This window comes from Neofelis nebulosa, chromosome 15 (assembly GCF_028018385.1).
Source record: "Neofelis nebulosa isolate mNeoNeb1 chromosome 15, mNeoNeb1.pri, whole genome shotgun sequence".
Classification (NCBI taxonomy): Eukaryota; Metazoa; Chordata; class Mammalia; order Carnivora; family Felidae; genus Neofelis; species Neofelis nebulosa.
In genome coordinates, this window is record NC_080796.1 from 61,720,267 (window position 1) to 61,734,655 (window position 14,389).

Sequence of the window (14,389 nt, forward strand, 5' to 3'; positions counted from 1 at the left end):
ATGCTGTGCTGGTTACAGCAGGTGGCCCTATGTTAATGCTGGAGGGTGGGAGAGGGAAATGGCACCTGCCTGCTCCTTTGTCCATGGAGGATTTTCCCTGAGAACCCTGCCCCTCCCAGACATGCTGTGAGTAAATAACTCTCCCTCCTGTTTGCCTCAGGTGTTTTTCAAAATGCTGCTTCTAAACTGTATCTCTGGAGGCTGTTTGTTGTGCTATCTTCTTAAGTGTGGGTCTCAGCTTCCTACCGGCCTCCAGGCCCTCCCAGAACCCAGCCCACTGACTTTTAATATTCCAGGCCTTAAATTCTGCTGTTTTTAAGAACTCACAGAATTTGGCTCCAAAAGCTGGTTTGTTATGGGGACTGTCTTCTCCATGCAGGCCCAGGCATGGTAGTCTGTTTCTCTCCCCTCTCCTCGCTTGGCTTCCTCTCTCCCATGGTGGGTTGGTTCAGCTCCCCACTTCATCTCTGCTCTTTGTACCCTTTCACAAGGCCTCTTCTCTACTTGTAGTTGTGGAGCTCGTTGTGCCAGTCTTCAGGTCATCTTCTGGGTTATTTACACCCATGTGTGTGTTGCCTAGTTGTACCTGTGGGCCAAGGTGAGCTTGGGGTCCTCTTACTCCCTTCTCTAGTATTATTTTTACATATAGGAAAGCAGTATATTTTGAGAGTAATTTTATACTTTATTGAAATCTCTAATTGGGTTTCAGAATTTTTGTAGTTTTTCAATGATGGCTGGTTTCCTCATTCAGTCATTCAACAGTCTTACGCAGGGTGGAAGGTAAGCTGGAGGAATGGGAAGTTGTGCCCTTGACACTGTCCTCTCAAGTCCTGATTGACCTCCTGTCACTGTGGATATTGATTTCATGAAGCAAGATCAATGTGAAGTTCCATTGCTCATAGACTCTTTTCTTTTCTGAGTTTATTTTATTTAGCAGCTCTCAGGCTACTTTTCCTCATTCTCCAGCTCAGATTCCCATCTGGTCTCAATTCGATCAGAAGCTGTGATCAACAACAAAAAGAAATTACTTGGTTACAAATTATCTCCTTTAGTCCTGTATCTGGTTATCCCTGTCTTTATCCCTCTTGGTTGGAGCTCTTACTAGGTTCTTGAGACTTGTTCAGTTATTTCTCACATGTTACACTCACTTTGTGACTAAGGAAAATATCCCATATTTGTGGTTTAAATTGAATATGAATTTAATTGAATATTCTTCATTCATTCAATTCCTACTTATTTTCTTCAGTTTATGATATTCCTTTTTTTTTTTGCCAATACTTTTGTTTCTTTTTATTCATTTAGCTGATTTTAGAAACAGACTGTAGGCAAAAGAACACATTCACTGTCTTCCTAGAAATCCACACATAATTATTTTAATAATTATGTGTTAGCTATCTAACACTATCAGTATTAGCTATTATATTATGCTTTCCTTAAATGAAGTGTCATTTCCTAATTTTTAAAAATCTTACCCTCTCTTCAGGTTGTGGAGCCTAAGTTGTTTTACACTTATAAAGCCTTTATTTTTTGGAGAACATATATATATATATATATATATATATATATATATATATACACACACACACACACACACACATATATATGTGACTTATTTCTTATTTAAAGCAGTTTTATTTTGACCCTTGATTATAGTATTTTCTTGTTAAGATATGGAAGGTTTAGGGGTGCCTGGGTGACTCAGTTGGTTAAGCGACTGCCTTTGGCTCAGGTCATGATCTTGCGGTTTGTGGGTTTGAACCTCACCTCAGGCTCTCTGCTGTCAGTGCAGAGCCTGCTTCAGATCCTCTGTCCCCCTTTCTCTCCACCCTTTCCTCGCTTGTTCTCTCTCTCTCTCTCAAAACTAAGCAAATATTTAAAAAATGATGAAAGTTTGATCTTTATATTGCTATTGACAATTTTCCCATTTCCTGTTGTTCTTGATAGAGAGTATTCATTTAAAAATTATTTGCATAAAAAAAATAAATAAAAATTATTTGCATAGAAGTAAATGTATGGATGCATACATTGTTTGAATATGGGGTCACATATTCTTTTTGGTACATAAATATTTGTTAATTGAGTTAAATGTTATAAATTTGGAGGAACCAAATTCGATTTTTAATAGTAGCAAAATCTGATTCTCTTAAAATATATAATGTATCTTTTGTATATTGTTTCATGTTTTATAGTAAGTATAATTAAACAAACATTTACAGTAATATTCTGATAGTATTCAAAAGGCCAGTTCATACATTTTATAATTGCAAAGCCTGTGTGATGTAGGTGAAAGGCAACTGTAGAGTCTTAGCAGATCTCGGCATGAACCTCCCATTGAAGACACTAGGAATTGATGTTGTAATCAAATAGAGCTATTGTCACTCAAGCACATTATAAATTGCCAACATGTATTGAGAGCTTATTGCATACCAAGTATTGTACTAAGCCCTTTATTCTCATTATCTCCTTCAATTTTCACAACAAACCTGTGAGGTCAATAGTATTACCTACTCTACAATTCAAATGGAAAGATTTTGTTTTGTTTTGTTTTGTTTTGTTTTGTTTTGTTTTGTTTTGTTTCATTATGTCCAGGATCTCCCTCTAAGTGATATTTTTCATAGGATCCTTAGTTGGGATGGAAATATTCGCATAGATGTTTGATAAAGAATGAATAGTTACATGAAAATAAGGCTAAGCGTAGACTATATAGACAGTGAACCATTTCGCAATTAGTTATTTGGTAAAATTAAATGAAACTCGTTCAGGGTCCATATTAAGAGTAGTTTCTGCACTGTATTCATTTTCTTGAATAAAGCCCATCCATTTCCTTTTTGAGAGATATTTTAAGCCTAGTCAATAAAACTGTGTGTTTTTATTAAACATATTAAGTTAATGAAAAGAGTGGCAGATTTTTCTGTTTTGTTGTACGAAAGACGTTTGAATCATAAAAAGTGGCTGTTTCATAGATTCATTTGGTAGGTAAACTGTCAGGTTGTGTCCATAAGTGGGTCGTCATGTTATTTCCTTTATTTTTATTATTTGAACTCAAATTAACTTCAGTTTCACAATTTATCTATTGTGGATCTGAACTAAGTAGGACAGAAGAAAAGGTGCAGTTCCATTAAGCTCTAACATATCATTGGCTGTCAGGTAAGCCTTGTTATGCTGTCCATCCTCATTTAACTATCCCACAAGATCTCTTAATGAAGTTAAGCCCCAAGTTCACTCCAATAATTCTGTGGCAAGAGTTTGTGCAATGTAACAATTCATCACTTGTCAGGAAGGCACTTTTAGTTTATACATTTAATAAGGGCATCCTCTAGCTTGGTTAATTAGAAGTGAACAGTTTGCATATTTACTAAATGCAGAGTGTCATTGCCACCACGGCCTATTGCCTACATGAATTATTTCTCTATCTGCAATAAACAGCTGGGTAATTATTACTGCCATAATCAGATAAATTCCCTCTGTAAGGCTTTTCTTACATGGCAATCCTTTGAACTCATCCAAAGCTGAACAAAATTTATGAACTCCAGCAGCTAGGCCACTTTTTCATACTATGGTGTCCCTGTTCACTATTTCAAGGACATAAGTAGAGAACCATTTATATTGTGTAAATAAGGAGAATAAATATGATTACCTAAAGATAACATTTCAGTAAACCTCATTTTAAAAGTATAATATTCTGATCTCATCCAACTAAGTGATAGTGGTTTAGCTGTCTCTAATTGTATCTAGATGACAGGCTCTTTTAATAAGGAATAAGCTGAGATGTAAAGAAAATAACATTTTAGTTTTCAAGAACCAAATTAGTCTGTAATGTCAACTATACATGTGACTTTTTCTCTGTAGACTCATTTTATATGTAAAGATACAACATTTACAGCAATTAATTTGGTAGAATTTAGATAATAACACACTAGAGTGTCTAAAATACAGCACATATTCTGTGCTCTAGAAACAGTCTGTTACTTCTCCATAACTAGTAATTAATGACACAATCCATACATAACTTTATAATATGGAATGATTTCTACCATTTGATTACCGTCTTTTTCACATACTAAATTTTTAACAAGATTGTACTACCTTTAACATAATGCTATTTCAAAAAATTTTAAAAGCCAAGTATATAAAAAAAGGCAAAAAGCTTCATTCCTGAAATAGAATTAACAAAAGGAGCAAGCTTATTTAATTGGATATAATCTTTTTATATATATGTATTTAACTGTTTCTTTTTTTCAAATTTAGCTCTTTATACAGTGAATTTTAGGTAGTTTACAAAGAGTTATATTAAAAAAGAGGAAAAGAAATAAGGACCATAGTAAAGGAAAATGCAGACTGATTACTATATTATTGTGACTTATCAGGAAATGTGGTTAGTTAAGTATATACCATTGTGGAAATGTAGAAAAAAAAGACTGCATATGCCAAGAAAGAGCTTTTTCTAGCCCTGACCTAAAAGAAATGTCACACACGAATCTTCAGTATGGATGTGCTGGTAATGTAATGAACTGTGACTTCATTAACTTTTTTTTTTTTAACAGAAAAAAACCTGAATTTCAAGACTCTTTTTTGTGGTGATTAAAAAAAAAAAAAAAAAAAAAGCTAGAGTATAGCATCAAGTTTTTATTCGTTTGAAAGCAAGGAACTAAAATACATTTGTTTATGGACTTAGTCTTGTGGTCGTCTACCTTTGAGGAAGGGAAGAATTGAAAGTTCTTATCTCACTTATCCTAGCTGATCTCTTGCTAAGAGATAGAGAGAGGAGATTTCCTTTTTTTTTTTCTTTTGAATTCTGTGAGAAAGACTAGGAAATCTATTTTTAATATTATTGATTGAGAATGAATTTATACGGTGGAAATAAGATTTAGGTACGTGATATATCTGTGTACAGACTTTTCCAATCAATACTTAGGTATGTTTAAATTATTGTGAAAATGTATTGAGAAAATGTAACCATTTTATGTAACCATAAAAAGTTACTTATAATTCTATCCATTGAGCTATTGAACTTTCATCTTATTAGGTTCTTTAAAGCATAAGACACTGTTGATAATTTTTTTCCTCTAATCTCTTTTACAGCTTGGATTCTGTGACACTACTCTGTCCTGCTTTCCTTTCTACTTTTCTAATGTTTTTTCTTTGTACTTGCATTTATTTGCCTGATCTTAAATATTAATGTTCTCTCTTTGATGCATTTGCCTTTTCACTGTCTGTGTCCAGACAATCTCTTCCACTTCTGTGACTTCAGCTAGCATTTGTATTGTGAGGACTCATAAATCTGCATATTCTCCAGCCCAGAATTGTCTCCTGATTTCTTAGACTGATTATAAAACAATTGGCCAATAAACAGTTTTCTAAAACTTATTAGATAATTTTCTGAAGTTACATGTGATGTGCTCCTACATGTAATACTACTTTAAAATATGTTGACATCATACTATCATACGTTGTTGCTTTATCATAGCGTCCTGATTAATTTAGAGATAGACCTGGTCTGTGTTGAGTCGATTGCATGCAAAAGCAGCAGCAATTAGTTTTGCCTTAAAATTAAGTTAACACAGTTTAAATGAGAGACAATGTGTGATTTTCGAGTGAACACAAACTAAATAAGATCTTGCCGTTCTTTTTATATGAAATAGACATTTGGCTACCTCACCTCTAAATTCTACCCCAAACAAAACTTCAGTAGCTAGATCCTCACCCTGCACAGCTGAATCACTGTGAAGATATGCAAAGGGGGGAAAATAAGATGTGCCTTGATCTACCTTTATGCGGAAAGCCCCCATGCTGTGTCTCAAAGTCACCATCTGTAAAGTCGTTTCATTTCACAGAGAACAGGAACCTTGTTAATAACACCTGCCCCTTACCAACCTCGGTGGAATGTTGTGAGGGTGAATTAATGTCTGTGAAGCACTTGGAGCTCCTGAAAATAATGCACTATGTAAATACATTTCATTATTATAGCTATTATTGTACTTAACACAATGTCACTCTCAATTATTTGACATCATATATATTGTGTAAAATTTTACTTCCTTTTACAGAAACTATCCAGAATAGTAAAAAGAAAATAATTTTTTCAGTGAAATATGTGCATATTTTTAGAAAGAATACTATACAAAAAATTCTTTTCAACTAAATTTATTCAAAGGAGCCAGAAGAAGAAAAAAATTGATTTTCATGAATGATCTTTGAATGGAGTCTTATTGCTTTTTAAAATCATGCAAAGTAGGCAAATGAAATAATGGAGCAATTGGATGATCCCTTTTTATGATCACAGTGAAGTCATGGTATTGTAATTTTATAACATCAACCATTATCTTCTTTTTTTTTAACTCTTTTCATTTTCCACGCGTCTAGTCTATAGAGTACAAATTTGCTAGCATTACCCTTGGAGAGCCCATTCACCCTAGGTCAAGAAACCTTTCTTCTAATCTAACATGCATTCCCTCTACCCTTTTGCTGTTGATGGCCCAAGTCTACCAAAGAGAGCTAGAATTCCCTGTGAACAGTTCAACCTCATCTCCTACTGCTCTCTTCTATCCCATCTCTTTAGTTCAGTACTCAGTGCTTCCACCTACATGAAGCTTTTTCTGATTTCTCTGGATTTTAAGCACGGCATCTGTATTGCTTCATACTGTGTCTATAGTCTAGTTGGTTATCTGCTATTTTATTTATAAGCTACTTGAAGGCAGGGATTGGGCTTTACACATCTTTATTTCTTTTAATATCTTAAACATACTTGTGACTGCCTAACTGAATATACAAATGAGTGCTAGTGTTCTTTATGATTTTAACTCTTAAGTAGCTTAGGCGTTTTGGGGAGAAATTAATCTGTACAGCAACAAAAGATTTTCAAGAGTAGCTAAAAATACTTTTTGAGAGGACTTGTCGAAATGTTTCCAGAAAGTTAGTCTCCACTTCGGGTCTCAGAGTAAGGTGTGAAGCCCAGGAGCACCCTGAGCGCTTGAATGTTAATGACCCTGTGCCACAGGGTGCTTAATTGTAAAGTGGGCTTTCCCTTTGTAAAGTGCTGCCGGAAAGGAATCCGCAACACCTGTCCAACACTTCCCCAGCCTCGGTACCCAGGGGACAAAATAAGTGGTTTAAATGGTGAAGCTTTTGTTTCTCAAGCAAATATTTTGGGTATTTCTCTGACTTCCACATAATCTTTCTAAGGTTTGATCAATCCCCAAATCGTTTCGGATGTCACACACGAAGTCCAAGCATATGATTGGCTTTATTTGTGCTTAATATTTTTGCTTATGTTTTAGACCTAGCCTTTTGTTTTCGTTTATTGTCTACTCATTAGTTAATCAATTAATATGGACAATCATGAGAGACAAAACAAAGTACATTCAACCAATTTAACTAAAATACCTTTATGTCATAATGTACCACAGCAGAAAGTAATGCTTTCAACCAGTTTTGGTTGGAAGGCTTCTTACATTTTCTTTGACTTCATTTCCCATCAAAACAGAGCGAAGATGCTGGAGAACTGTTTGAATCCATTTCCTTAGAAGTATTTTTTCTTCAAGATGATTCAGATGATGACATTTTGTTTTTATTTGGTAGATTATGTAATATTATTACCAGTTACCTCTGAGATTTGGGGCACTTATTTTTTTTTTAATTTTTTTTTAACATTTATTTATTGCTGACAGAGAGAGACAGAGCATGAGCAGGGGAGGGGCAGAGAGAGAGGCAGGCTCCAGACTCTGAGCTGTCAGCACAGAGCCCGAGGCAGGGCTCGAACTCACAAACTGTGAGATCATGACCTAAGCTGAGGTCAGATGCTTAACCGACTGAGCCACCCAGGCGCCCCATGGGGCACTTATGCTTTAAAAAAATTTTTTTTTAATGTTTATTTATTTTTGAGAGAGACAGAGACAGAATGCGAGTGGGTTAGGGACAGAGAGAGAGGGAGACATAGAAGCAGAAGCAGGCTCCAGGCTCTGAGCTGTCAGTACAGAGCCTGATGTGGGGCTCGAACTCTGAGCTGTGAGATCATGACCTGAGCCAAAGTTGGAAGCTCAACTGACTGAGCCACCCAGGCACCCTGGGGCACTTATGCTTTTAAAACAAACTCCATTTATTTTTTTTCTCTGTCAAAATTATGATTCCTATGAAAATATTGTGATGTACATATCATGTCTCCTTTGTAGTACTTCTTAGTCCCTTAGCTTATATGGTGATATTCATATTAAAATTAACTGAATATAATTGTGTCTCTTTATGATGTCATACTAGTGAGTAGAGTTGAATCATCTTAGTTCCTCAGCAGACTTGATAATTTTCATTACTGCAGACTAGTGCTTCTCAAACTTTAGCAGGGTCCTACTCCCCAGGATTTCTGAGTTGGTCTGGTTTGGAACCTGACAATGCACATTTCCAGCATTTCCCAAGTGACCCTGATACTGTTTTTCCAGGGACCACATTCTGAGAACCACTTTGTAGGCAAAGAGCCAAAATCCTGGTTCTTCCCCACTTCCCAAGAGAGGCTTTCACAATATGGCTTCGTCCTTCTTCTAATTAAACCATAAGAAGTTATGGAATGTACTACTGGTCAGCTGAGAAATAGTTAAAAAGGATGGTAGCACTTAATTTATACCAGATAGTAGACCAAATACTTTGGGAGGGACACATCAATGAATAAACCTTAAGCCCGACCTTTGGCACCTCCACTGGTGGGGGGAGTATAGGAAACATGGCCGCAACTATAACGTACTATAGAATGTAACAGGGAGGATTGTGAGAGTGGAGACAGCTAGAGATTAATTATTATTGAAGTGATCTATGAAGACTTTTTAGAGGACAGGGTAGAGATTTTTGGTTTTGGGTTCTGGGCTTGTAAAGACAAGAAGATGAGAATTATAAAGAGATTTTTTTTTTTAGTACCATATTTTTAAATGAATAAGAAAATCAAACAGAATGGAAAAATATAGTTGACTCTTGAACATGGGGTTCTATACAGTTGTCAACTGTCTATATAGTTGAAAATACATGTATAAGTTTTGACTCCCCCAAACCTTAACTGCCAATACCCTGCTGTTGACTGGGAGCCTTTTCAATAACATGAACAGTTGACTGTTAACTGCCAATACCCTTGCTGTTTTCAATAACATGAACAGTTGATTAACACATATTTGTATGTTATGTGTATTATGTTCTGTATTCTTACAATAAGGTAAGCTAGGGAAATAGAAAATATTATTCAGAAAATCATAAGGAGGAGAAAATGCATTTACAGTATTGCCCTGTGTTTATTGAAAAGAAAACTGCATGTAAGTGTGGTTCAAACCCATGTTGTTCAAGAGTCAACTGTATTGGATTTAGGCAAAATGTGTAATATGAGTATAGTATTGTACATAAAGGCATAAATTTTGGTGCCAGGACTGTATTCAAATTCTAACTTTCACCTTCTAGTTTGGGAGTTTGGGAGAAGATTTAGCCTCTGTGCATCTCATGTCCTCATCTAAAAAAATGGGAGTGATAATATCTGCCTCACTAGATTGTGAAAGGATTAAAAGCAGTAATGTGTATGTCTTAGCCAGGAAACTCTTGGAAATAAAATATAAGTGTAGGATTAAACTGATAATACTTTATTTGGATGGTTTAAGCCCAGGGCAGAGAGGGTGAGGAAAAGTGGAAAGTGAAATGTCATAGCTTGAAACAGACTCTGGATGCCATGATTTGGTGTAAGATTATATTGGGGAGTATTCAGGGAACAACATCCGTAGGGTGGTGAAGTTGAACTGCATCAGAAGTCTCAGCCAATCTCAGGCAACTCGGGATTTGGTTGGGTGTTTAGAGCGGACCCAAAATTGAGAAAAAGGCTCTGGGCCTCTGTACTCCTTCAGTCACCTGTCATTGGATGCCAGCTGGAGGGAGAGGGAGACAAACTCTGAGGCGGAGCACCTGATTTTCTCCAGTGGCATGCAGCTGTAAGCTGTCAGCTACCAGTGCTCCTGCACTGGTTCTGTAGGGAGCAGTGTGATGCAATGAGCCCCTGCAGCCCTGGCCGCCACTTCACATCGAGTCCCGCAGTGACTCAACCAGGTCCAGCAGGTAGGCAGGCGCTGCTTTATCCATCAGCCACGCAGCTTTGCCAGGAAAACCCTCAGCGGTGCATGGAGGACACAAAAAAGGGAAATTTATTTGCATGGCTCTCTTCGGTCCCCAATTTCCCACCGGTCAAGGTTCACCCCATGCCTCCATGCCTTTTAGAAAACCAGATTCCTTGCTTTGCATCATGGAATTTCTTCCATTAATTACACACTGATCAGGAGAGGAAAAAGATGAAATCACCGAAGGAATTTGAGAAAATATAAAAGATTGGTATCCAGTTGAGTAGATAAAGTCAGTAGCCTAGAACATGGCCTGGAGTAAACATTCAATATATAGCTAACATTTACGTAGTGGCTTCCTATGTGCCAGCCCCACTCGGAGTATTTTACATAGATTGATGTATTGGCTCTTCACAATAGCTTGTTGAAGAAGAAACTAATACTAATATATTTACATTTTATAGGTGAGGATATTGAGACTCAGATATTAAACAGCTAGTAAATAGCATAAGAGTTTATAACCAGGTGTCATTTCAGAGTCTGTGCTGTGAACCACTCTACTGGATTGCTTCCAAATGGCTATTTTATTTTTATTATTACTATAATAATTAGAATATGTAAATTTTTATCATTATAAATATCACTAGCATTAGCAAAATGTACTCAAATATGTAAAGCTTTACAAAAGTTTCGGAAATTTTTACCTTCATTTTTAAACTGATAATCATAAAACATTTTATATATATGAAAAGTGATGGAGGAAGTCCTGGGACTTACCTAAGTTTCTTTAACTATATAGTAGAAAATAGGATCATAAAAGAAAAGAAAATATATGTAATTCATTCAATAAAAAATATCTTCTGCATAGTATTTCTTGCATCAGGATGACTATAGCTTTTAGATCTGCAATTATAGAATCTGTCAATCTAAGGATTCTAACTCCATTTCTGCCACTAACTGATTTGTTATTCACAGTACGTCATTTTATCCCTTTATGTGTTTCCATATTTGTAAAATAAGGTAATTAGTAACACCTACCCCATATATATCACAGGATTGTTTTTTAAGGATAGAAATAAGACCATATATATACCTGAAATGAGAAAAAATATTGAAAACAACCCGGAATTATTTGGGAAAAAAATTAAGTGTTTTAAAAGTTCTGCATTAAAAAAAAAATCACTGGGTGAAAAAAATCATAATTTTTATAATTTTATAAAGAAACCTAGGGGCGCCTGGGTGGCACAGTCGGTTAAGCGTCCGACTTCAGCCAGGTCACGATCTCGCGGTCCGTGAGTTCGAGCCCCGCGTCAGGCTCTGGGCTGATGGCTCGGAGCCTGGAGCCTGTTTCCGATTCTGTGTCTCCCTCTCTCTCTGCCCCTCCCCCGTTCATGCTCTGTCTCTCTCTGTCCCAAAAATAAATAAAAAATGTTGAAAAAAAAAATTTAAAAAAAAAAGAAACCTAGTTAGAATGGTTTCCATCATTTAATCTTTAATGGGATCATAATTTTTTATTACATTCTTTACACTGAGACACATCTTCATCACTACTGATGTAACAAAAACTTGTATATCAGGGATAGAAATTTATTCAGCTCTTCCTACTTGGTCATTAAACAAAGAGGACTTGACATGAATATAACTGTGATGTTCAATATATCTGTACACTCTCAAGTATGGCAATAAATCAGGGACATAAGATTGATTTTTTTCAAAAATTGTACAAATGTATGAAATTAATTACTTTTGTGTTTTGAGATTACCCAAGGTTAGCTTTTCTAGTGTTTTGTCAGATTTCTTGGATTTATTTTTAGGGCTTCCCAGTTCCTTCTGGGTTTACTGTGTGTTATCGTTACATATTGGAAACTGACATTCTTTTACAGGACTTTCAGTTTTAGCTTTCCTTATCAAGCTCCCTGAGTACATGGCTGTTTTTATTTTACATTTTCATATCCAGAAGATGGACTGTTTTTGCTATAGCAAATAATCTACACTTTTGATTTTGTATCCAAATCCTATTACTTCTTTGCACCTTACCTGTTCATGTGTGTGTTCAATTATATTGGGCCTTTTTTCTTTCTTATGTAAGATCTCTTCTTATTCATTAAATCATTTATAGAGCACAAACTTCTTTGTAGATTTTTTTTTTTATTTTTGTGATTGCTTGGAAAATTACTGTGCTTATCTTTGGAATGACATAAAATTGGATACATGCATATCTGAGTAATTATCCTTGTAGTGGCAGTTCATTGGTTATTTTAAATTATCTTAAAGACTTATAAGAGGAATTATAGAAGAAATAATTTTTACGTAATATTAAAAGTAAAGATGAAAATTAATAATGTATTTAGTTTTTTTATGTAACATGTGATTGTTATTTTTCCTGGCCAAAAAAAAAAAAAAATAATAATAATTCTCATTTATTCATATGTAACTGCCTTGAAATTTGTACCTTAAGGACAAAGAAAGGTCACCAATCCTTCTAACTCCTGGTTCTTTGTCAAAAATGGACACAGTTAATGAGGTTTGTTTGGTACAGAACAAATTCTCAGACACAGATAGAGATCCTTTCAATGGAAACAAATTTGTTTGGCTTTACCAGGTTACTTAGCGATTAATAATAGCCTTGAGATGCAGGTCAGAAAGGTCATTGTACCAGCTTGCCAACACAATCTAAATGTGCAGCCAGCCCAGCTCTGTGGGCGCAGAAGCCCCCAAAATACTATGCATAAAGTAAAACAGGCTATTTTCTGACTCCTTTTTTCATATTAATAAGCAATTTTCAAGAGAAGGGTGGCAAAATGAGGGCCATGCCACTCCAAGTAATTCATTTATTTTGCAATTTAATCTTATGTTGAAAAAAATTGCTCTGCTGCAATAGCATAGCATGGTGATTTTTAAACGTCAGTGTGTTTCATAAGTAACCTTGTATGAAGTATTGTATTAGTAGCCTTTAACAGAAAATTGCAACAAAAATATTTCTAGACATAGAGGTAGAAATGAAAATCTTTTTTTTTTTTTTTTATTATTTTTGGAATCTTTCCCTGTACTCTCCCTTGACATCTTTGAGGTAGATGCTCAGACAATTTACTTAAAATTTTACTTCAAGAACTGGATGCTAAGTTATATGTCTACTTTTTAAAAAGAATAAAGTATAATTTCAAGATAGCATTTTAACACGAATAGTTAAATATGTTCTATGAAAAGAAAGGATTTACTCTTTCCATATTTGATAATATCTTAATCTATTTATCAGGTGTTTTTCTTCACATAGTGTGTTTGAAAAGTTTATTTTTTGTTTAAATGTCTTAGGTATACATACACAGAAATGATGCAGTTTTCATTACTTTAATGGAGTTTATTGTACCTAGAAAACCATGAACTTATTCACCTAATTTAACTTTTATTTTAAGTATCCGTATGATTGAACAAAATAGCCTTTCAAGTGCAGGATAATATATGTAATCATGTTGGTATTATTTGAACTGTTACCTGCAGTAAACTTACAGAAAATTAAGTATATGTATAAAAACCCATCATGCTCTCAAAATTAGCCCATTAGCATACAAATTCAATGATCAGAGATTTCCTAATACAGAATCAAAATTTAAAGGAAATCAGTAGCTCAGACGTTTTCTTGGGATATTTAGCTATGTCCAAAATAGTCAATCTTCAACCGAGAAAGTGATAACATAGTAGCTCACTTGCTTTGCATTTGATCTATTTCCTCAGCCACTGAATTAATTATAACATGGAGATATTTGATTTAAAGAATTTAACCACTGAAAAATCACTTAAATGCTTTGTAAAGATGGCAAAGATTCAGTGGAATGTGCAGGTAAGATAGATTACGCCGCTGATTTTGATGGATGTGGTTGATGGTAGCCCCTCACAAACTTCCTTGATAATCATCAGTGGAAGAATGAAAATGTTAGCAGATTTTTTAGTATCATAAATAACTACGGATTGTTTTGATGCAGGGAGGCGTTAGAGGAGTTTGCAGAGATGAAAGAAAGGGAAGAGAAGAAGGCCGACCTCGAAAGGGAAGAGAAGAAAAGAGATTACCAAGCCCGAAAGATGCATTACCTCCTCAGCACAAAGCAGGTTGGTGGACCTGTCCCTGACAGCTCCCGTAAACCACTTGGGCCCTTAGCCTGACAGAGATAAAGTAGCAGGCTGAATGGGACATGACTTGTTGAAAAGATATCACAAAGACACTACTTCGAGTTCAATTTCGTGCTTCTGTGTAGGTGTGCGCAGGCACCATGACTCGTCCGTGACAGCAGCTTCATAGAGGCAGCTGCTGTGACGCTGGCAGA

The 14,389-nt window shown here is 35.5% G+C and overlaps 1 protein-coding gene across 6 annotated transcripts in view; it reads left to right on the forward strand.

The window, feature by feature from the left end:
* Positions 1-14,389, forward strand: part of SPATA17 (spermatogenesis associated 17) — a 223,884-nt gene that overhangs the window by 58,466 nt on the left and 151,029 nt on the right. For all 6 annotated transcript variants that reach the window (XR_009254330.1, XM_058701374.1, XM_058701373.1 and 3 more), the window contains one exon: positions 14,051-14,174. Coding sequence is in view for 5 of the 6 variants with exons in the window: in XM_058701374.1 (XP_058557357.1) it covers positions 14,051-14,174 (124 nt within the window). In the remaining variant the exon portion in view is untranslated. The remainder of the gene's footprint in view (positions 1-14,050; positions 14,175-14,389) is intronic.